Genomic DNA, 24,439 nt, shown 5'->3' with positions numbered 1-24,439 from the left:
TATTTAGAGATGTAGAATTAAACGCCAAAGGAATCAGCTATACAAACTGAAGGTGGATACATATGGGGACATTAAGTGTAGGGGGAGGTAAACAAGAACCTGCTCTTTTTCCTAACAAAGTTTGTACACCTGTTTATTAAACTTGGTGCATATATTTCTCATACAAAATAAATAAGTAAATAAAAGTGCTGGATGACATGATGTCAAAAGGATCCTTACATTTCCAAAGCTCTGTGATTCTCTCAGGGTGAGTTTTGCTACTGGAATTAGAGAAGCATCAGATGGGTGGGTGGGAAAAAGGCAAAGGAGTAAAAACTCAACCCATTCCATGTACTGGCCTTGCCTTGGAACACCTGCCTTCTCTCCTGTCACAACTCAGTGATGACAAAGAAAATGGCAGTGATGGCAGGTACAATTATTAGGCACTAACCCAGATACACTAACATATAAATACAAGATAAGACACTTCTTCCCAGATGAAATGCTTAATTAAGTACTCAGAAGCAGTCTTCCAGGGTAATGAGAAGCAATGAAAGAAAGACAGAAACTCTGACACACATTTTCTCCAAGAAGCCATCAGATGACATTTTCATTTTAGGCGTGGCAGCTGAGGTGACGTGGACAAGCCTGTGGTGCTGCCCTGTGTGGGGCAACTTGGGCAGGAGCTGAGTTTCTAGGGTGACGCACCTGCCTGTGCAAGGCCAGCTTTACCAAAGGGGAGAACTGGAATGTGATGTGGGCACATCGAATGGGCAGAGCAAAATGGTCAGGATTGAGGGTGACTTTTAGGGGCCCAGAAGGACCAAGCTGACTTCTAAGCAGAGCAAGGAGTAACGAAGGCCATGGGATCTTAAAGGGAATGACCTTGCTTGGCCCCCTGAGCCTCAGATCTCTGTAGACTCAGAGAGGTCACGAACAGCCGCTGAGAGAAACGTGGTTTGGACTAAGTTCAGGGGGCTGAGCCAGAAAGCAGGTTTGGGGCAGGATGGAGTATTCCCCAGAGGTACCGCCGATCCAAAATATCTTTACAGCTGGGGAACCTTTGCTTGGTATATGGCCAGGGAGGTTTGAGGTATGAGAAATGAACTGGGGGCTTGTCTCCTCACTATAACCTGAAAACCCATCCACTATGCTTTGGTTTTGTAGTTCAGGAATTACGTTCAGGAATTATGTTATGTCTTCTTAATTCACTGAACATACCCATCCATATTTCAGCTGGGCTACAAGGGAAAGAAATTGTTTCACTCCCCAGTAAGGACAGAGAAGGAGAGAAGTAATTCCACATAACCTCCAAACAACTTTTTTCTTAAACTCTAGAGTGCATAAGAATTCCTTGAGGATGTGCTAAAACCTAGATGTAGGAACCAGTCATGCTTTGAGAAGCATTTCTCTGGAGGTTCAGTGAAGGAGGGCAGGGGACTGGGAGGAGCTACAGAGATACGTCTCCACCAGCATACCTTTCTTCCGGAGAGAGAGCTCTGGTGGCTGAAGTCAAGGGAAATTAGAGATGTGTTATTTTGGTCTCAGAACTAAGAGGCAGAAAATGGATAAAATAGGTTAACTTTGAAAAGTTAGGATTCCCAAAGGCTGGCCAATATTTTGCCACATTGTCTCATTGGCAGTATGATTTACCCATCAATTGGATCCATTAAAATTTTTTAATAATGTATGAAAGGCACCTAGAAATAGTATCATGCACCAATTCATCATGAAAGTGAGAGGGAGTCAGCCATAAAAAATGCAATCTTGCCTTTTGCAACAACACGGATGAACCTTGAGGGTATTACACTAAGTGAAATAAGTTGTGGAATATAAAAAAACAAATGAACCAAAAACCTAGCTACTAATAGCCTACTGATAGTACCAGAAGCCTTACTGATAACAGAAGCAGTTGATAAACACATATTTTGTATGTTCTCTGTATTATATACTGTGTTCTTAGAATTAAGTATGCTAAAGAAAAGTAAATGATTTTTCAGACTCTTGCAAATCTCTAAAATATTTTCCAATACCACCACTCTGTGCTGCCTAGGGCTTTGTGGCTACAGACAACTGCTCCACACCTCTCCTAGGCTTATGATATTCTAATGGCAGGAAGTAAGGGGCACAGACTGTGGTCAGATCCATTGCATCAGCGTCAGAAATTTGTAATATTGGCCTTACCATTTAGGAAGCCTTTGCCAGCTGTCCCTCCATGTCCCAACGACAATGACCAGATGGCTTTTCCTCTGACATATGTGCCCTTTTCATAATACTCCAGATGCCTCCAGGGTGAGCCAACTCTTAGAAACAGCCACTAGCAAACTATGAGACTAGGCAGAGTGGAGATACTGGTAAAGGCGTCTTTGAGAGGAAAATACAAAAGTGTTGGAATGCATTAAGGCTTTTGACCCTTGTGTGTAATCTGAGCTTTAGCTTTGCTACCAACTGTGCAGGAAACCATAAATAGAGTTAATATGCATGCACGTGACCAATTTCCACAACATTAAATTAAACTGTTCTGAACTTGGAGATACAACACATTTGCCTCTGCATTTCTTACTGTTCATTGTACACCTCCTTTAAAAAGAAGGGTTTTCACTAGGAAAGAAAAATTTAAGGATCAAAAATTCAGAATTTAAATCCCACTGTTTGTACCCACAACAGTTTGTCTTTATTCCTATAAGCTGCCTGTTCTAACACAGGGCTGTATGGTAGAACTTGAAAATATGCAGTCTCAGTCAATAGTTGAAATATATACTTTAATGATACCATTTGTTCTTTGCTCCCTAGTCAATTTTTGGAGTACATTTAAAAAAGCAAACAAACAAAAAGAAAAGATTGCCGTTGGAGTTTTGAAGTAACAGAGAACAAACCTTTAAAAAAGAAGTAAATCTGAAAGATGCCATTTCCCACTACAGCATATAATTTAGCTGTGGAGACATCCAGATGCTAATGGACACCTTTCAAAGTTAAGGATTCTGTGAAGACTGACAGAATGACAACGACTAGTTGAAGTATTTACAGCTCATTTCAGGACAGCTGTGTATGGCTTAATGTTGAAATGGGAAAGCAGACTGCTTTCCCTTAGGAGAAAAACGATCCACAGGTACAGAGGAAAGCTAACATGTGAATTATAAATAACATCAATATTCAACTCATTTTCTTTTTGGATTATCTGGATTAGGTTTTAGAACTTGCTGGCCAGATGAGACTTAGAATACTGTTCACTGCCTCAAGAGACACCACGTAGGACTGGGGGGATGGCTCAAAGGAAAAACTATAGAAACAAGGTGATAGTTTCCTTTCAGTTTGCTGGTAAGGTTTCCCTGCTGAATGATTAGGGTGGGGCAAGAGGACTGCTGATTCCCAGCGTTCTTTAGCCCCTTTGGGCCTTTTTTGCGCCTTTCCTTATGATTTCCTTAAGGCAGTGGCGAAGATCTGAGGCACGTCTTTGGTTTCTCTTACACGTCAAGGCTAAAAGCAAAATGCCCAAAGAGATGAATGAGAGAGGGTGGTGACCTGGACCCAGGACCCACGCTTCTCCCCTCCAGCTGGCAAACGCCAGCAAGCAATAGAGCCAAGGCTGCCAAAGCAAGTGGTTTTTCAGAAGCATTTCGGTGTTTTAGTGGAGCTGCTTGGTTTTTAAATGTTAGCTTATTTAAAAATCATTCTGAGATCACCAAAAGGCTTTTCTCTGGCTTGCATTCCATTGATAGGGCACTGACTTGATTGTGGTGAAGGCTACAGGGCTACTGGTGGGCCAATTCAGTGGTGGGTTTCCCTGGAGTGTTTCCCGAATGTCCAGCCCAGAGCCCACTCACCGAGCTTTCCACAGACTTTGTGAACACCCAACTCCCCGTTCCAAATCCCTTTCTGCTTAAGATAGTTTCCCTGTTTCTGCAACTGATCCTGGACCGGTAGCTAAATATAAGATTTCAAATTGCAACTTTGAGATACAATGCCAAAGATTTGCTTCAAACAATTCTCTTCAAAAAAAGAAAATGAAACATATCACAGATAACACTGAAGTTCTTTCCACCCAAATATATATACATATATAATAACCAGTATTAGCAAAAATGAAAGTACCAAGAATTATATACCACAGCCCGAGCATGCAGAGGAGCTCCCAGGCAAGCCAGGAAGAACCGGGAGCCTGCAGAAGGCAGTGCCAGACTGTGGGAGAAACTTATGAATACCTAAGAGCCAAATGGCCCTGGCCAGGAGCCTGGATGCTTACCACAACCACTGCCACCAAACCAACAAACACCTTTCCTTTTGTGCTGAAAATTCTCCTAAAACAACTTAGTGACATATCCAGTTGTCTGCCTCTGATTATGAGAACAGTAGCAAATGGTAAGAAACTATCTGGGCTTCACAGGAGAATTGCTTCTAACCTTGCAAAGAACTTCCTGTGACTTGCCAGCCATCTTTTGCATGGCTATTTATATCTGAGAGCAAAAGAAGAGTGCTCAGCTGTATGGTCCAGATAGGAAAACTGTGGCTAGTTCACACAACAAATTTGAACATTCAAGGTATACATTAATGTCAGGTATGTGTCACTTAAAACTTCTCTCATGCAAGGAATCTAACCAAATTACTTTTACTCTTCAGGTGAGTTGAATAATTTATTATGGAGCCTTATTTGTTGGCCCCTGGAGCAAAGCTATCCAAACTAAAGCCCAGCTATGATTCGTGGCTCACCTTCCATCTGTCCCACTTTTCTAGACCTGGACTGGCTGCCTCACCTGCTACCACCTCACCTGCATCTAGCTGGAGGACAAGGCAACAGCAAACAAAAAAGAATTTCTACAGAAGCTCCAACTACCAAACCCTAACTTGCCAAAAGACCAAACTAATATCTATAAATATGCATGTTAAAAAATGAATCTACCATACTAAGTCCTCGCTCTGGAGGTGAACCAAGCTGCTTGCTTGGAGGTGGAAAAGACTTAACAGCATATGAAGCACTTTGCCTGCACAAATTTTATCTTGATTCTCGAGAGCTAGAGTTCAACAAGAATTTGTTCAACGTTTAACAGGTAATGACTGAGCACATATCCACGGTACTCTCTGTCCTGGAACCAAAGTTACAGTTGTAGAATTGCATGTGCAGAAATAGAAAAAGGAAAACAGCTAATCCCACAGACAATGCTGGGATCACTTTGTAAAGATAACCATTGTCTACTTCAAGGAACAACGTTTGAGAACATTTTGTTTAAAAAGGAAAAATACCTAATAAAGTAGCTTCCTGAGAAATTTCAGTAATCTGCACCATGCTCTAATTCATGTCAAATGTTTGAGAGTCACTATATTAGTTTCCTATTGCTGCTGTTAAGAAATTATCATAAATTTAGCATCTTAAACCAACACAGATTATAACTTTCTAGCTCTGGTGGTCAGAGTCCTAAAAATCATAAGCGCCGGAAGGGCTCTGTTTCTTTGTGAGGCTCCGCTTCCTTGTTTTTTTTTGGCTTCTAGGGTCTGCCTGCATTCCTGGCTCACAGCCCTTTCCTCCACCTTCAAAGCCAGCAGTGTGGCCACCTAAATTTTTCTGTCTCTGATCTCTGCTTCTGGAATCCCCTCTGATTCTAACCCTCCTGTCTTCCTCTTATAAGGACCCTCTAGTTCCTTTGGGCCTTTCTGGATAATTCAGGATACTCTTCCCATCTCAGGATCTTTAACTTAATCACACTGGCAAAGTCCCTTTCTCAAAATAAGGTAAGATATTCACAGATTCTGAGGATTAGAACATGGATGACTTTGGGGGACTGTTATTCCATCTACCATAGTCACTAAGGTAACTCCAGTGAAAAAAGAATATTCAGATATCTTTGCATATATCAGTGCAATATTAACAAGGAGTGGTTACTTGGAAAAATCCATTTGTAAGAAATTTTATTGAAATAAAAATGATGAAAGCTTTGTCTTCTTCCCTGGTACCAAGTATATAATTCCTACAGCACATAATGGTTAACTGTAAAGAAAAACCAGGAGTTTCCCTCAGGTGTCCTTCTTGCACAGCAAAAATCAAGCATGTGCTCTCTTCACCTTACTTACTTACCAGGCAGGTAATGGCCACATCCTGGTTGTGTGAGGGACAGCATGTTCTCATTCAGAAATACTGGTTTAGCTGTGATGTTGACATGGTAATAGCTGCATGGACAATTTGAGTGCGCAAAATATTACCTGTTTGAATAAAGCGTAGTCCGGTCATGTGGATAATGTTCATTGACATATAAGGAGGAAGATGAAATTGTGGTTGCCAAGGAAGCAGCTTCAAACAGGGACGGAGTGCTAGGCACCAGGTCTGGTCTGTGTCGGGATCCCAGTGCTGGGTAACAAAAGTAAAACACACCGTCATGAATCTCAGTAATAAAGGCTGCTTTAGTCTATAATAAATGAGTCAAAAGCCTTCGTTTTATATATTGGGCTGCAAATTAAATTAAAAATTAACTGCACTCTCCTGAGTTGCAGCAGAAATGTGAAACAGCTTCTTGCAAACAGGTTAAACAGAAAGGACATTGCATTAATTTACAAAGTGGCTTATGGAAATAACATTATGAATGGTCTTTTAAAAACCTAATATAGTGACTTACTGTTTCAAAAGATGACATAAAAAGTTCCTAGGAGTTTAAGGAGATAATTCAACAGAGATTAAAAGGATGATTGACAAATGTATAAATGGACAGTGAACCTGCTTTCCCCCTCTCTAGGATATGCACAGATCAAGGATTCTCAGTGTCTGAGAGCTCAGACATTTTAAGAGCTAGGAAACATGAGGCCACACATATCTGTGAATATTGGCCATGGCTTTTCTGGACTACTTATTTTAACAGCAAGGATATTTTCTTAAAAACGAGAAAACGCTTATGTCTTCTTTAAAATGCAGGCATCTATGAAAATACATATGCAGGAGTCCTCCCTCAACAGTAAACAGGAATATTAAAGGCTGAGTATCAAAGCTGACCTATGCCCACTCTCAGTGAGTCTATGTGAATTCTGTTTTGCTTTGGTTTTTTTGAGAGTTGAATCTGAGTCATTTAAAAAAATCTGGAACATTTTAAATCATCCTATCCTAAACTTTAAATAAAGTTACATATATTATCAGCCAACTGTCAGACAGACAGTTTTTAAATTAAAGGTCCAGTCACACAGAACAGAGCTTCTTTAAAAGGAGACATGCAATTCTCTGGAGATAGAACACTGTGGACCTAATAGGCGTGGACGAATCCTGTTCTCAAAGTTTTGCATTGGGCTCATGCTGATTTTTTTTAACTTATGTAGATGTTTTATTTTAAAATTTTTATGAGATATAATTGACATATAACATTGCATTAGTTTTAGGTGTGCAATACAATTATTTGATATATGCCTATATTGCAAAATGATCACCACGGTAAGTTACTATCCATCAGTACACACAGTTACAACTTATTTTTGTGGTAAGAACTTTAAAGACTGACTCTTAGCAACTTTTAAATATACAATACAGTATGAACTATAGTCACCATGCTATACTGTGGATATTTTAAAAACATTCCCTTAAACTAAACTAAAACAAGATAATAAATACAATATAACCTTAAGGTGTTTCTGGTATTTCTTTTCCTTTGAGCACAACAGGCTCAAAATTATGCATTTTCAGATCATGTGTGGGTGGAAAATTATCCTACAGGCACCATCACATGACTGTGAGGTTTTGAATTTTGGATTTGAAGGGGTGTAGATGGAGAGGTGGAGGGAAAAGGAGGCAAGTCCAGAAGGGCTGGACTCTGGACTAGGAGACCTGAATGATATGCACATGTGTAAGATGGTGCAGCTCTGCCTCCGATCCAGTTCAGAAAAGACAACTGCTGCAATGAGTAACATGATGATCATGTAAAAGCACAAGTGACCAAAGTGTATGCAAAAATTAGAAAGCCTTCAACTGAATACAACAGCTGGCTAGCAATCTTCAGTATACTTGATCCCACCTTTTCATTAAATACAGAGAAGAAAAGGTAAACTCAATAACATTGAAAACTGGGTCTGGAAAATAACTTCACATCAGATTCTAATGAATATATAGTGCCACTAAATGTAAGGCAGACAGATCTGGACTGAGAACAACTAATGCAGACTCAGGTCTTGGGAACACCCAACTGGACTTTATAAACGAGAGGCTACCTGAGCGATGTAACATAGAAAAACACGATCTGTTCAGTGACTGGCACCCAGGTCATATGTCACCCAAACACTGAGTAGCTGGGCCTCTCAGCCCCTTTGGAACAGCTTGTGGAAGCAGAGAACTGTTTCTTTATGCTTGTATACTCTCAGTTTTTTTAAAAAACAAACTAATGTCAGCAGAATCCTAGGATGATCCCCAGTGATCTTACTCCTGTATAATCTCCCTCTGAGTGTGGGTGAAAATGATGAGATATTACTCCTGTGGTTATTTTACCTTACATGGTAAAAGGAATCTGCAGATGTAATTAAGATTACCGATCAGTTAACTCTGAGTTTGTCAAAGGGGTTAAAGATGGTGATGTCACAGGTTCACAGTGCAAAAATTTCTGCATTTGAGAGGGAGGGGCTGCATGGCAAGGAATATGGATAGTCTCTAGGGGCTGAACATGGTCCCCAGCTAACAGACAGCAAAGCTCCGACGTGGGGACCTGAGCGCTAGAACTGCGAGGGAGTGAATTCTGCCAATTGCTTAACAGAGGACTCTTCTCTGGCACCTCCAGATGAGAAGTTAGCCCACTTCCAGTGATCCCAGTTTTTAAGATGCTGCTAAATTGTGCCCAGAGGACCAAGATAGGCCTTGCCAGTCTTCTGACTTACAGAACTGCTAGTTAATAAATGGACATTATATTATGCTTCTAGCTTTCTGGTAATTTGTAACACAGCAATAGAAAATGAATATAACCCAGACATACTGAGAATGACAGAAAACAAATGATTAAAAACTAGAGGGAAATTTGGTGATGACCTGGTATATTATGAAAGGGGAAACCCTCCAGTACAGAGCATTATAAAAATGCTAAACCTCGTAGCGAACTTCGTAGATGCAGAGAATTGTTCAGATAAACTCATTAAAAAATAGTATGTTAACATTTTCAAAGAACATGCTCAATAGGTTTTTCTTTGACCCTGAGAGCCCTTTTTAGATGAAGCACCTTTAAATCTGAAGCAATGGGTCCAAGAGTTGATCTGAAAATGAACACAACATGTGTGCTACTTTCCATGTTTCCAGACTTGCTGGGTGCTAAGTAGTGTAGTTATTGTTTTCCCCTGAGACTAACAATGAGATTAACTGCTTTAACTTCAAAAATCTTACTATCTGAAAATTTAACAGTTTAAAAATAAGTTTCCCCCTTTTCCCAGACTGCAGACACCTTGCTGTTTTATGTGTGCTGTAGGAAATCAGGCAGCATGGTAGATACCAATGCAGACACGTTGAGGGAAAAAAGGTTGTGTGCTGGAAATCTGAGCCATCACCTCAGCGGGAGGAGCAACGGCAATTCCTTGACTCTCGTGTTGGAATCATTAAATCTGGGTAAGAGGCGGTTTACCAGAGTAGGAATAATACCACCGTATTCTAAAGACTGAGGAAGAGAAAACACCCAAAAGAGGTCTGAACTTCTAATCTCAGTATGAGGAATTTTCAGGAAATGTTGGGATTCCCAAAAGAATATACTGCTAAAAAATCTAAAATATCAAAATGTTACTTCCTGACTAGTGGTTACCAGAGGAAAGGGGAGTGGGCTGGAGTGAGGGAGAGTGGGAGGGGGCTGTTGAACCACTGTGATGCATACATTTAATAATAAAAATAATAATAATAATAAAAAGGAAGCTGAATACAAAAATACAAAAATAAAATGTCACTTCCTGTTAGAGGACTGGGAGATAAAAACCAAATGATCAACTCAAAAGACAGAGGAAAGCATCCGATAAAATGCAACCGTCATTCTTGATAAAGCAAAGCAGGAATAAAAAGGAACTTCCTTGACCTGATTATGGGTATTGAATGCAGAAACCTTCTCCCTGAACAGTGAAACAGAAGCATTCCCTTACAATCAGGCCAAGGCAAAGCTGCCCACAGACACCAGTTATATTCATCATTGTACCAGCAGACCTAAGCAGTAAGCAAGCAAGAAAGAAGAGAAGATGTGGGCAACAGATGCAGCAGCGACAGCCAGAAAACCCAGATGTTAGAAAGACACTATTTGAAAAGCCAGGAAATGTATATCTGTGTCTGTCTCTCTATATCCATCTGGGAATAAATCTAACAAAAGGTAGGTGTATATACATGTATGGAGATAATCATAAAACATTAAATTTACTAAAAAGGACCTAAATAGATAATTGTTATATGGTGTAGGTACACATATGTATGTGTGTATATATGTATATAATGTATATGTGCATTTGAAAATATATAAATACAGGCATATCTCATTTCATTGTACTTCACAGAGAATACTTTTTTTGCCAGTGGAAGGTTTGTGGCAGCCCTATGTTGATTAAGTCTATTGGTGCTTCTCCCAACAGCATTTGCTCACTTCATGTCTCTGTGTCACATTTTGGTAATTCTTGAAATATTTCAAAATTTTTAGTTATTATATTTGTTTTGGTGAGCTGTAATCACTGACCTTTGATGTTATTATTGTAATTGTTTTTGGGCACCATAAACTGTGCCCCTATATTAAATTTAATCAACAAATGTGTGTATTCTGACTGTTCCACCCGCCAGCCATTCTCCCATATCTCTCCCTTCTTCTCGGGCCTTTCTATGCCCTGAGACACAAATTACTGAAATTAGGTCAATTAATATTCCTACAATGGCCTCTAAGTGTTCAAAGGAAAGGAAGAATTGCACATCTCTCATTAAATCAAAAGCTAGAAATGGTTAAGCTTAGTGAGGAAGGTATGTTGAAAGCTGAGCTAGGCCTCTTGCACCAAACAGATAGCCAAGCTGTGAATGCTGAGGAAAAGTTCTTGAAAGAAAAGTGCTCCTCCAATAAACACATGAATGGTAAGAGGGAGAAGCATCCTTATTGCTGAGATGGAGAACGTTTTAGCGTTCTGGATAGAAGATCAAACCAGCTTCAACATTCCCTTAAGCCAAAGCCTAATCCAGAGCAAGGTTCTAACTCTCCTCAATTCTGTGAAGGCTGAGAAGTGAGGAAGCTGCAGGAGAAGTCTAAAGGTAGCAGAGGTTGGCTCCTGAGGGTTAAGGAGAAGAGCCATCCCCGGAACATAAAAGTATGGGTGAAGCAGCAAATGCTGATGTAGAAGCTGCAGAGAGTTATCCAAAAGACTGAACTGAGATTATTCATGAAGATGGCTACCCTAAATAACAAATTTTCAATGCAGATGAAATAACCTTATATTGGAAGAAGATGCCATCAAGGACTTTCACAGTTAGAGGGGAGAAGTCAATATCTGGCTTCAAAGCTTTAAAGAACAGGCTGACTCTCTTGTTAGGGGCTAATGCAATTGGTGACTTTAGTTGAAGCCAGTGCTCGGTGACCAAAATTCCTAGGGCCCTTAAGAATTATGTTAAGTCTACTCCACCTGTGCTCTACAAATGGAACATCAAAGCCTGGATGACAGCACATCTGTTTACAACATGGTTATTTTGAATATTTTAAGCCCACTGTTGAGACCTCTTGCTCAGAAAAAAAGATTCCTTTTGAAATATTACTCCTCATTAATAATGTACCTCATCACTGAGGATGAACAACCAGGTTAGGTTTTCATGCCTGCTAACACAATGTTCATTCTGCAGCCTCTGGGATCAAAGAGTCATTTCAGCTTTGAAGTTTTATTATTTAAGAAATACATTTTGTAAGACTATAGCTGCTATAGAGAGTGATTCCTTTTAAGGATCTGAGCAAAGTCAATTGAAAACCTTCTGGAAAATATTCACCATTCTTGGTGCCATTAAGAACATTTATGATTCATGGGAAGAGGTCAAAATGGCAACATGAACAGGAGTTTGGAAGAAGTTGATTCTGACCCTAATGGATGTCTTTGAGGGGTTCAAGACTTCACTGCAGGAAGTAACTGCAGATGGGGTGGAAACAGCAAGAGAATTAGAATTAGAAGTGGACCCGAAGATGTGACTGAACTGGTGCCATCTCAGGATAAAACTTTGAGGGATGAGGAGTTGCTTCTTTGGATGAGCAAATAAAGTGATTTCTTGAGATGGAACCTACTGGTGAAGATGCTGTGAAGGATGCTGAAATGACAACGAAGGATTTAGAATGTCACATAAACTTAATTGATAAAGCACTGGCAGGGTTTGAGAGGACTGACTCCAACTTTCGAAGTTCTACTGCAGGTGAAATGCTGTTGAATAGCGCTGCATGCTACAGAGAAGTCATTTGTGAAAGGAAGAGTCAATAGAGGCGCCAAGCTCCATCACTATCTCACTTTGAGAAACTGCCCCAGCCACCCCAGCCTTCAGCAGCCACCACCCTGATCCATCAGCAGCCATCAACATGGAGGCAAGACCTTCCACCAGCAAAAAGATTACAATTCACTGAAAGCTCAGATGATGGTTAGCATTTTTCTTTGCAATAAATTGTTTTTTAATTAAGGTATGTACATTGTTTCTTAGGCATAATACTATTGCACACTTAAACCATAGTATAGTGTAAACATAACTTTTATATGCACTGGGAAAGCTACCGTTTACTTGCTTTGTTGCAATATTCACCTCACCGCAGTGGTCTGGGAATGAACCCACACTCTCTCTGAGGTGTGCCTGTACACACACACAGAACAAGGTCTAACAGTAAAATGTTTAGATTTGTTACTTTCAGGTAGTGGGGTTATAGAGCTTTGCTCTTGAATATTTTAGTAACCTCTCTTTTTTTTCCATAAACTACATCGTGTTTTAAAATTTTTATGTTAACAGTATCATACTGTAAATAGCCTTTTAAAAATTAACAACTTTTTTCTTAGAGTAGGTATTTTCTAATTTTTCTTTTATGAGTTTCATTACTTGTGTAAATAAAAACACAAGAGCTTTTTCTTTCTTTCTTTTTTAAAATTACATGTCTTTACCTTCTTCATCAAGGCTGCTGAAACTTTGTCCTTCGGTCAGCAAATCGCGCTTCTCACCCTTCCATTCCTGGCTAACGGTGGACACGATCTCCTGGGAGGTGGCCTTTAGGGCGGCGATGGAATTGCAACGTTTCTTAGATGGTGAGGCCTTCAAAGCTAGACGGGAAGGAAAAGGGGAAGACAAAGATAATTATTATAAAGCTACAGTAGCATTTTATTTATTAACATTTCAGTCACTTGTTGAGTAGAAGGCATGCAGCTCTGCTTTTATACACATGAGGAAAGGGAGATGAAATTGTGTTCTGGCAATGTTACTTGTCCAAAAGGACTTGACTTAGAATAGAATAGAATAAATTTGAGTTGACATCTCTCTCCAGAATTTGAAATAAAGTCTCATTTGAGATGATATTCAAATGTTCTGTTACTAAAGAATTGTTTTTCCTCCTCCAAGCAATGTTTTTCTAGTGCTGGGAGAAGACTGGGTGGGTTGGTAAACGCAGATGGTTAAGTAAGGAGAATTCTCATGACCCTGGCTTTATTAACTTGGGACTGGGAATTCCTAAACATGCCAATGTTTAATCTTATACTCATGTTGCCTAATTTAGCCAAGTTACTTCTGGTTGCTTTTTTCTTTCAGTGACTTTCCAGTGAAATGTCCTGCCCTCTGGGTCTTTTCTAAGTCATGGTCACGTCAGATGCATAATTCACTCACAATTCTTTGTCCAAACAGCCTTCTACACCTTCAGATGTATGTTGGGAACCTGAACCAATGCAAACGTACTTCACCATCAATCATGCTCACTGAAGGCTATAACTTGATGTCTGCTACATCAGTGGGAGCTGCTTCAGCTGCAGCTGGACCTTCTGTACTTATAGCAACTCTTCACTGCAGTAATTCTTGTTGGCTTAACACTGTTGGAGAATTTCCTTGGAGGGTGGGAGGAGAGGGAAGTTGAGGCTTGTTTATGCTTTCCCCTGAACTTGTTTTTGGCAGCATCTCTCCTCCTTTGGAGGTTTGCATATAGGGGTAACCTGACAGCAGATATGTTAAAGTAATTGCATTTGGCCTTGGGAGTCTCAGAGTTTAGATAACACTACTTGCTCATCTGGGGCCTTCCCATAGGCAGCTTGCAAGAACTTAATTGGAGAAGGACTTTGGGACACACAAACAAGGGAAGAATAGAGGGCAATCTCTTCACTTAAAGAGAAGGGAAGGTTAATGAGTTCGGGAGCAGTTTTATAATCACAATAATACAATCATCATAAAAAATAACTTTGTAGAGAGGGCTTTAGAAAAACATTTACATTCCACATCTCAGATTAGCGACATGATAAGGTCTGAGGGAGGTAGGCCCTTTTCTAGGTCCAGAAACTGAGAGTAGAAAAGCTGTGACTTGCTCCAGGTCAGAGAGCTAGAAAGCACAAACCCCAGGTGTCTTTACTTTTTTCTGAAGTTGTCAAACTGGTGGCTTGTTGCCTGGTCCTTTAGCATATTTCCTGACTAAATGAGGGGAAACAAAGATAAAATGAGACTCTGTTTTTCTTTGAGGGGAGGAGATTGTGAATGTTTGCAAACTGAACAAAATGATGTTAATGTTAAGTCAGTGGACCAAATAAGTCACATCTGCCAAAACTCCTCATCCTCTGAAAGCAGTGGCCGCCCCTGCTTTCCCGGGGTGAAGTAATTACCCACACACTGGCTTTGCCTCAACATTCTATCTGCTCACTTTTATACATCCTCAACTCTCAACTTTCAGTGAAAGATTTTAAAACTCCTAAATCAGAGAATCGCAAATGTGGATGGGGGACCACTAGGGGTCCCTGATGCCCTCTTAGAAAGTCTGCAAAGTTTAACCAATTTTCATAATAATAAGACATTATTTGCCTTTCTCACTCCCTTTCTCTTGGCGAGCTTTCTGGATCCTACATGACCTGTGATATCACCACAGACTGAATTCAGGAGTGGATGTGAGAACTGAGATGTCTTCTATAAGCCAAAATTAGGGATTTAAAAAAATATAAAATCATGCCACTTTTCTCACAAAACTGTTTGCTTTGGAAACAGTTCCCTAATTACTTTTGATGTCAAAATTTTTTTTATTTTTTAAATAAATCAAAACTGATGTATGTTAACATACAGTATTTATTGTCACTTGTAAGAATATTTAAATGTTCTTCAATTTAAATTCTAAATGTTAACTATAGACAGATATAACTCACATAAATAAAAGCTCTTTGAATTCTCAATTATTTTTAAGGTGTAAAGTGTCCCTGAGACCACCCAAGAATTGCATATTTCTTAGGTCAGTGCTAATTCTCAAAATTGAGGAACAGCTCAGATCCAAGACTGTTGACAGCACCAAGAAACAGGTATGAGAAGACACTCAGAGAACTGCCTGTACTTGTGGCTTATAATGGAGCAAAGGCCATGAGCCTGAAAAAGGAAACAGTTCTTAGTTTATTATCAACATCACATACAATGAGGAGCAGAAAGAGAACTAAAACACACACACCCCTGCTCGGGCCACACAGCACCTAAAGGAAGCAGTCACTTTTGTTTTCAATAGTGAATCTCCCCTAAAGGACTGATCTGAGCCTCACTCAGCAGATAAGCACTTGAATCTTGCAAAAAATGGAATACCTTAGGGACTTATTTTATTGGATAATCTCAGAAGACTTTCGTTTGCTGCTTTCTATCTTTTGTGCTACATAAACTCCTGGATTTGACTTTGACTACACCATGTCTGGCAATAGGTATCCTGTGTCCATTTCTAGCCCTACATCCTGCCATTCAACCATTTCTACACCTAATTGCTTTTCAGCTCACCCATCTGCCATGCCCCGAATCTACCATGGTCACTTCTAACCCCCGGGACTTTGTACATGTTCTTCCTTCTACTTGAGATGCCTTTCTTGCCTCTCTTCCTAGTGAATGCTGGCTTATATTTTCAGGATGTAGTTTAAATATTCTTCTCTCTGTGAAGCTCTCTTTTGGAAGAATTGGTCTTATTTCTCATTATGTACCTTCAGTAGTGTATACACAAACTATTATTTCTCACTGTGTATTTCCAGAAGCATACGCACAAGCTCCATTAACAGTTGCTTTATTACATTATAAATCTGTTAACATGTTCCAAATCCTGACCCGAAACAGACTGTGAAATTACTGAGGGAGAAACTAATTAAAATTTTTTTAAAAAGCTTGCTATTATTAATGCTTAGTATAGTGCTAGGTATATAATCTACGCTCAAATGTTGCTTGAATGAATGTATTATTGTTCTGAAATCTTAGGACAGTTGATTTTTAACAAATTAATGTACTATTATATTCCTTTCAGGAAACTAAATTTTCATACTTTAGACACATTATCCGGATAGAAAATTTCAGTGAGGTTTCAATATTACGATGACTAATATTTCCAGAAAAAGCTAAGGATTTTGCAGATATTTTTACATTGGCAACAAGACTCAGCTCTGGGGTGGGAAAAGTGCACTGAAGAAGTTTAAGAAAACTGATTTGAAAAAAGAAACTTGAAGAGCAGGTTCTGTTTGCTTGAGGGCAGGAGTAGGGAGGGATAGTTTTCATTTACAAATAAAGTATGCCTTCAGGCATTAAGGGCTTTAAATTAATTGTAGTTGATAAAGCATCCTGAAGTTGTATTTAAAAGTGTCAACTTTACTAATTAAATTTCTACCCTTTGGATTAGTGGTTACCAAGGGAGAGAGGTTGGGGTGGGGGGAGGGGGGAGGATGAAGGGTGAAGGGGATTAAGGGGCACAATAATTTGTAATCACAATATAGGTTGGTCACCGGGATGGTAGGACAGCACGGGGAATACAGTCAATGATTCTGTAACATCTATGTTGATAGATTACTGACTGGAGAGGGTGAGGATTTGATAATATGGGTAACTGCTGAACCACTGTGTTGTATGTTTGAAATCAGCGTAAGATTGTATATCAATGATAATTTAATTAAAAAAAAATTCTACCCTTTGAATTGCTGGTAGTACATGAAAAGTCCATCATTCATTCAGTTATTCATCAAATAATGGCTGAGGGCCTACAATGTGCCAGGTGATATGCCAAGTGCTGGGAATAAAGATGAGAGAACCAAACACAGGCTCTATTTCAAAGAAACTCAAAGTGTAGTGGAGGAGAAGAAGTATAGCTGATATGGTAAGTACCATGGAGGGAGCATCAGCTGAGCTGACACCTGAAGGAAGACCAGGGGAGGATGGCAAGAGTGTTGCAGGCCCAAGGGCAAGCATGTGGACAGATGTGCAGACAGCTGATAGGAAATTAACAGGAGGCAATTTATATTTTAAACTGATCTGTTTGGTTTCAGTGTTGGGAGATTGGATTGGCTGGGGACAAGACTGAAGGTATGAGACCAATGTGAGAGCCACAACTTTATGCAAAACCCCTCCCAAAACCAAAATGACAGAAAACACAGTGGCTGAATTAGCACCGGCACTGTGAAAGAAGGGGTGGACTCTCAGCATCTCAGAGTGAGAACAGATGTTGGCAGGTAACTGCACGTGGGTGGCAAGCAAAAGGAGGAGTCAGAGTTTGAGGCCAGTATTTGTGGTCTGGGTAACTGAGCAGTTCGTGGAGGCCTTCATGAGGTGTGGACTCAGTACGCAAGGCAGTTCTGGAATGGCAGAGCAGCCAGGTTCAATTCTGAGCACGCCAAGCTTGTGGATTTGGTGGACATGTAATTTGAGAGGTTGGATAGGCAAGGGGTGTTGCTGGACGGGTGGGGAGTGAGTTTTAAGTACACAGGAGGTAACTGGAGTCTTGGGAGATAGGGAAACCACCCAGAGAGAGCTGTCTAAAAGTTGGAGACTGGACCCCAGGGAGCACTTAGATATGAGGGAAGAGGCGAGGAGCTGCCAAAGGACATCAAGGAGGAACATGAGAGGCTGAAGGGAACCAGCAGAGTCCTGACTAACGAAAGACAAGTGAAGAGAATACTGCACAGAGAATTAATGTCGGCTCTCAAATACTGCAGTTTTAAGAAAAGACTGAAAGATGTTCAATGGCTTGAGCAATTTCAGTGGAGTCAAAAGCCAACTAGAGTGCACTGAAGAGTAACAAGAAATACCGAAGTGAGACAGCAAGTGGGTCCAACTCGCAAACAGTGTGACTAAAAAGAGGAGAAAGACACACCTGGAGTTGAAGAGAGATGTAGAGTTGAGGTCAGTCTTTTAAGACATAAGAGAATGAATAGTTTAAAAGATGAGGCATGAAACAAAAACAGAGAATGAATGGTTAAAACTACCCTGAGGTAGAGGTAATCTCTAGAGAGATCTGGACAGTAAGGAAAAGAAAGGACTCAGCACACATCATGGATTATTCATTCATTCAACAAATACATGCACTGTGTGTACCCCCAAGCTCCACTCTCCTTGGCTAGGTGCTGGTGATATAGCAGTGAGTTTACATTCAAATGAGCAGGCAGGTAATGAGCCAGATAAATGAGTAAAATCTCTAGTATATTAGATAGAAATAAGTGTTAAAGAAAAAAATAAAGCTGTGAAAGTGGATAGGGATCACCCTTTCAAATGTGGCCTGACTTCAAGCATTATCATTATTGTTTATGCATTAAAAAATAGTGATAATGTATTTGAGTGTGCTTAGAAGTGGAAAGACTTTAATAAATTGTACTGGGTCAATGGTTAATACTTGGGAAAAAACACAGTTAGATCCATCTCTCTTCCTACATCAAAATAATACCACATAAATTTTAGAAATTAACAAAAACCAACCTATAAAGAGAAAAAGAAAAATATTAATAAACATTGATTTGATTCCTCAGTGGTGAGTCCTTTGTATACATAAGAATGGTTAAGAAAACAATTCCATTTGTAACATTTGAAAAATACTTGAGAGCAAATTTAACAAAAATGCAAGACTTATACACTGAGAACTATACAACATTGTTGGGAGACATAAAGACACATCCCATGTTCACATAATGGAAGGCTTCATATTGTTGAGATGGCAATGTATTTCAATTGATCTACAGATTCAATACAATCCTTATCAAAAGACAAGCTGCCCTTTTTTCTTTTGCAAGAATTGACAAGCTGATTCTAAAATTCATAGAGAAATATGAGGGACCCAGAATAGCCAAAATAATTTTAAAAAAGAACTCACACTTTAAAGGACTCACACTCCCTGATTTCAAAACTTATCATATAACATTGAAGTGATCAAAACAGTAGAGTACTAGTATTAGGACAGACATATAGATCAATGGAATAGAATTGAGAGTCCAGAAATAAATCCTGATCTTCATGGACAATTGATTTTCATTAAGGAAACTGTGGGGGAAAAACAAGGGAACCAGTGGGGGAAAGAATAGCCTCTTCTATAAACTATTCTGGGACACTTGGATATCCACATGCGCAAGAATGAAGTTGAAACCTACCTCACACCACAGTAAAAATTAAATTAATATTTGTAAATCATATATATGATAACAAACTTGTGTCCAGAATGTATAAAGAACTCTTCAACTCATCAATAAAAAGACAAGTAATCCAACTAAAATAAACAAAGGATTTATACAGACATTTCCTAAGGAAGATATAAATGGTCAATAAGCACAACAAGATGTTCAACATGATTGATCATTCGAGAAATGCGAATCAAAACCATACTGAGATACCACTTTGTGCCCACTAGCATATGTAAAATAGATTATGACATGTTGGTGAGGATGTGGATGAATTGGATCCTTTATAAGTTTCTGGTGGAACTGCAAAATGATATAGCTGCTTTAGAATGAGTTTGGCAGTTCCTCAAAATGTTAAACAGTTACCATCTGACCTAGCAGTTTCACTCCTAGGTATGTTCTCAAGAGAAATGAAAACATATGCCCACACAAAACCTTATACATGAATGTTCATAGCTGCATTATTCCTAATAGCCAAAAGTTAGAAACAACAGAAATACTCATGAACTAAGGAACCGATGAACAAAATGTGGTATACCCATCCAATGGAATATTATTAGAAATAAAAAATAATGCAGTACTACAAGAAGGCTAAACCTTGAAAACATTATGCTAAGTGGAAAAAGTCAAACACAAAAGACCACATACTGTATGATTCCATTTATATAAAATTTCTAGAATAGGCAAATTCATAGAGACAGAAAATAAATGAGTAGCTTCCAGGGGCTGGGAAGAGGAGGGAATAGAAAGTGATTGCTAATGGGTATGGTGTTTCTTTTTGGAGTGATGAATGTTCTCCAATTAGATAGTGGTGATGGTTGCGAATCTTTGTCAATATACTAAGAATCACATAATTATACACTTTACACTTTAAATGGCTGAATTTCATGATGAGTGAATTAAATCTCAATAAAGATGTTATAAAAATAGACTAAGAAATCACAATGGGAAAACGCTGATAGATTTGACTACTTGAGAAGTAAAAGACTTGTTACATTAAAAACATGATAAACTATACAAACTTAGAACCCTTGCAACACACACCAAATTTCATGGAATTGAAGATGCCACTGATTGTACCATTAATTAATAAACTACTGGAAAGCAAAAATTCCCAAGATGGGGAACGTAAGCCAGGGGCACCGAGAACCACCTCCTTCATAAACCTACCAGAGGACACAAGGAAACTCATGTTTTTCAACCTTGGCAAAGGGTTAAGGGGAGGCAGAAAATCCTTGAAAATTTGAACCACAAGCTGGTATTCACACAGGCCTGCAGTCTGAATAAATACTATCAAATGGTCCATCTTAGATTAAAAAAAAACCTTAGAGAATTTAATTTATTGTGGTCTCAATTTGAGATGAATTTTAAGATATCACTGAAATTGCTGAATGTGAAACAAACATATTTCTTAGACTAAATTAAGGTTAAAAAGGGATATCTTTAACATATGAAGTTTGTATAAATTGTTTGGAAAAATAAACACTTAATATAAATGGGCAATTATTACAAAGCTCAATTCTCAAAGGGATTACATATGGTTAATAAATAAACATGAATAATGGTTGCACTTTACCAGTACTTAAAAAAATGCAAAATAGAACAATCAGATAATAATTTTTACTTATCGGAGTAGTATAATTTAAAACAATTCTGGCTAAGGACTACAATTATAAGGACTCTTGAGGAAGTCTAAAGTGGCATAATCTTTCTGTGCAGTTATGTTCATTTTAACCCCCTAGTACTCCTTGGAATCTATCCTAAAGAAATAATCATAAACTTGAATATAACATTTGTCATATGTATATATATGTAACATAATACCATATAACATTGTCATAATACAGTATCACAAAAATATTAGCTAGAAATAGAAAAAAGGAATATATAAATGCCCAATAATAAACAAATGGTTAAATGGATTATGGCACACCCATGTAATTTCAATAAGGTATCACAATTTTAAATAATGTCTTTGTAAAACACACAATGATATGGGGCACGATTCAATATTACAATATTATGTGAAAAATAGAGATGTACATAAAATTATACACCATTATGCTACCATGTTTATACAAATACACAAAGCACAGACAATAAAGATTGGTAGGAAGTATATTAAAATACTAGTAGTGGGTATCTCTGGATTGTGGGACATTAAGCAATTTTCATTATTTTCTTTGCATTTTTTTGTATTTTCCAATATTCTGACATTGAAAGTATTTTACTTTCAAAAAATTAACTCAAAATTGATTAAAGACTTACATATAAGACCTGAAGCTATAAAAGTCCTAAAACAAAAACAGGGAAAAAGCTCCCTGACCTTGGTCTGGGCAATGATTTTTTGGATTTGACACCAAAAGCACAAATAACAAAAGCAAAAATAAATGAGTGGGACCACATCAAACTAAAAAGTTTCTGTACAACAAAAGAAACAATCAACAAGAGGAAAAGGGAACCTATGTTATGGGAGAAAATACTTGCAAACCATATATCAGATAAGGGATTAATATTCAAAATATATGAATAACTCATATAACCCAACAGCAAAAAATCTGATTAAAAAATGGGCAAAGGACTTGGACATTTTTCCAAAGACATACACATGCCAACTGGCACATGAAAAGATGCTAAACATCACCAATCAGGGAAATGCAAATCCAAACCACAATGAGATATCTCAATCTGCCTGTGAGAATGGTTATTACCAAAAAGAGACAGCAGGGTTGGGAAGGATGTGGGGAAAGGGGAACCCTTGTGCACTGTTGGTGGGTGTGTGTATATATATATATATACACACACATATAACATGGATTGACCTTAAGGATATTATGCTAATGGAAACAAATCAGAGAAAGACAAATACTGTGTGATCTCACTTATATTTGGAGTCTAAAATAGCTGAACTCATAGAAGAGTGGTTACTGGGGGTTGGAGGTGAGTAAAATGGGGAGGTAAACCTATACATACAAAATTTATAACTATGTAAAGTAATGACTATGTTAACCTGATTATGATAATCATTTTGCAATATATGTGTGCATCCAATCATCACATTGTACACCTCAAACATGCAGTGTTATATGTCAATTGTGTCTCAATAAAGCTGGAAAAATAAAATGAAAAACCTTAAAAAAAGAAAGTGTTTTACTTTAACAGAAAACACCAACAAATATTATAAGAAAAATCTGTCATATAAATATAAAACATGAACACTCTACTTTTTCAGGCTTTTTGGTGAGGCTAAATTGTCATGTTTTGGATTATGAATTGGACCACAGAATGCCTAAATGATTTTAAAAAATATAATAATAGGTTTATTTTTTCCTTTTCATATAATTTAAAAACTTCATACATAAATAATACATATCCATTATAGAAAATGTAATAAATATTGATGGAAAGGAAAAGAAAATACCACATATTCCATGACTCAGAACAATTTTGTTAGCTTTGGGTTTAGTTTGCTCTTCTTTTTTCAGTTCCTCATGGTTTGAAGTTAGGATATTGATTTGAGATCTTTCTTCTTTTTAAATGTTGGCATTTACAGCTATAAATTTCCCTGTGAGCACTGCCTTCACAGCATCCCCTAAGTTTTTGACATGTGTGTTTTTGTTTACATTCATCTTTACATTTTTTATAATTTCCCTGTGTTTTCTTTTTAACCTACTGGTAGTTTAAGGCTGTGTTGTCAAATTTTCACATATTTATCAATTTTCCATTTTTTGCTCTTTATTGATTCATTCCATTATGATTGGAAAAGATACTTTATATGATTTCAGCATTTTAAAATTAATTGAAACTTGTTTTATTGCCTAATATATACTCTATCCTAGAGAATATTTTATGAAAATAATCACTGTTAACATTTTTATATATCCCATTAGAATTTTATTGTACATTTAGGTATGCATGCAGATCACAACAATATATATGTGAATAAATCTATAAGAATAAATCCTTTAATTGGTCATTTGTATTTGTTGCATATTATTCTATTGTTTGATTGTATTGTAATATATTTAACCAATATACTATAGGGTTGAATATTAGGCAGTTTCTAATTTTCACCACAATACAGGACTCAAATGATTATGGAATCAATAAATACCCAATTGGGATACTTAACCATAATTACTAAGTGAAGACTGCTTTTGGAAGATAAATAGTCGAAACTCTTCCAATAAAAATCTTGCAAAGATACACATGATTGAGTCAGCAAGTTAAGGGCTAAAAGTAAAAAATTTCATAAGAACCTTACCTTGAACTTTCTTGAAAACCCTGGAGTTCATAAACTTCAGAAATCTGTCTGCATAAAAGCTTGGTCTATGAACTGAAACAGTGTCCTGAAAAGGTAAATCAGGTATCAGAGGATTACCTCTCAGACAGCTCCTTTCAAGCTAGAAGAAAGATCTATGCGATTGGTTTTCTGTTAGCCAGTGTCCTTAACCAGAAGGTGTGGATGTCACAAACCAGAAAGGATCAATGCCCCGTGTCCTGGAGTTGGGCATGGGGAGAAGGCACAAGTCAATCTGAGCAAAGACACACATGAAGACAGCATATTACAAGGGGCAGGGCAGACACAGCAAGGAGACTCTGCTTTATGAACCAGCACAACTGATCTTATTCCACTGTGTGCAAAGAGGGGCTTTTACATTCTTTTTTTACATTACACTCAGGCAATCAATGTGTCAAGTGTCACCTGGCATGAAGGAGAACACTTTCAGCTGGGGACAAAAATTGGGGACATAAACAAGCAAAACTACCCTAATGTAAGAGTGACATCTAGTTAAAAAAACAGCATGCTGATTTCACCTTCCAGTAGTAAGTTATGTAGATACTGGGGAGATTGCTAGAAGACAAGGCTGACTGATGACCTCTGAGATGCTGAATTATCTACCACTCAGAATTGAGTTGAAATAAATTGTCAGTT

At 38.2% G+C, this 24,439-nt stretch overlaps 1 protein-coding gene across 5 annotated transcripts in view; it reads right to left on the bottom strand.

Moving 5' to 3' along the window:
- PIP5K1B (phosphatidylinositol-4-phosphate 5-kinase type 1 beta) overlaps positions 1–24,439 on the bottom strand; it is a 360,505-nt gene that overhangs the window by 125,906 nt on the left and 210,160 nt on the right. For all 5 annotated transcript variants that reach the window (XM_036991203.2, XM_036991204.2, XM_036991202.2 and 2 more), the window contains 3 exons: positions 23,768–23,852; positions 13,042–13,197; positions 6,172–6,316 (listed from right to left, as the gene is read on the bottom strand). In XM_036991203.2, coding sequence (XP_036847098.1) covers positions 6,172–6,316; positions 13,042–13,197; positions 23,768–23,852 — 386 coding nt within the window. The remainder of the gene's footprint in view (positions 1–6,171; positions 6,317–13,041; positions 13,198–23,767; positions 23,853–24,439) is intronic.

Source organism: Manis javanica, chromosome 2 (assembly GCF_040802235.1).
Source record: "Manis javanica isolate MJ-LG chromosome 2, MJ_LKY, whole genome shotgun sequence".
NCBI classification, from domain to species: domain Eukaryota; kingdom Metazoa; phylum Chordata; class Mammalia; order Pholidota; family Manidae; genus Manis; species Manis javanica.
This window is presented reverse-complemented; position numbering and strand designations above follow the sequence as displayed.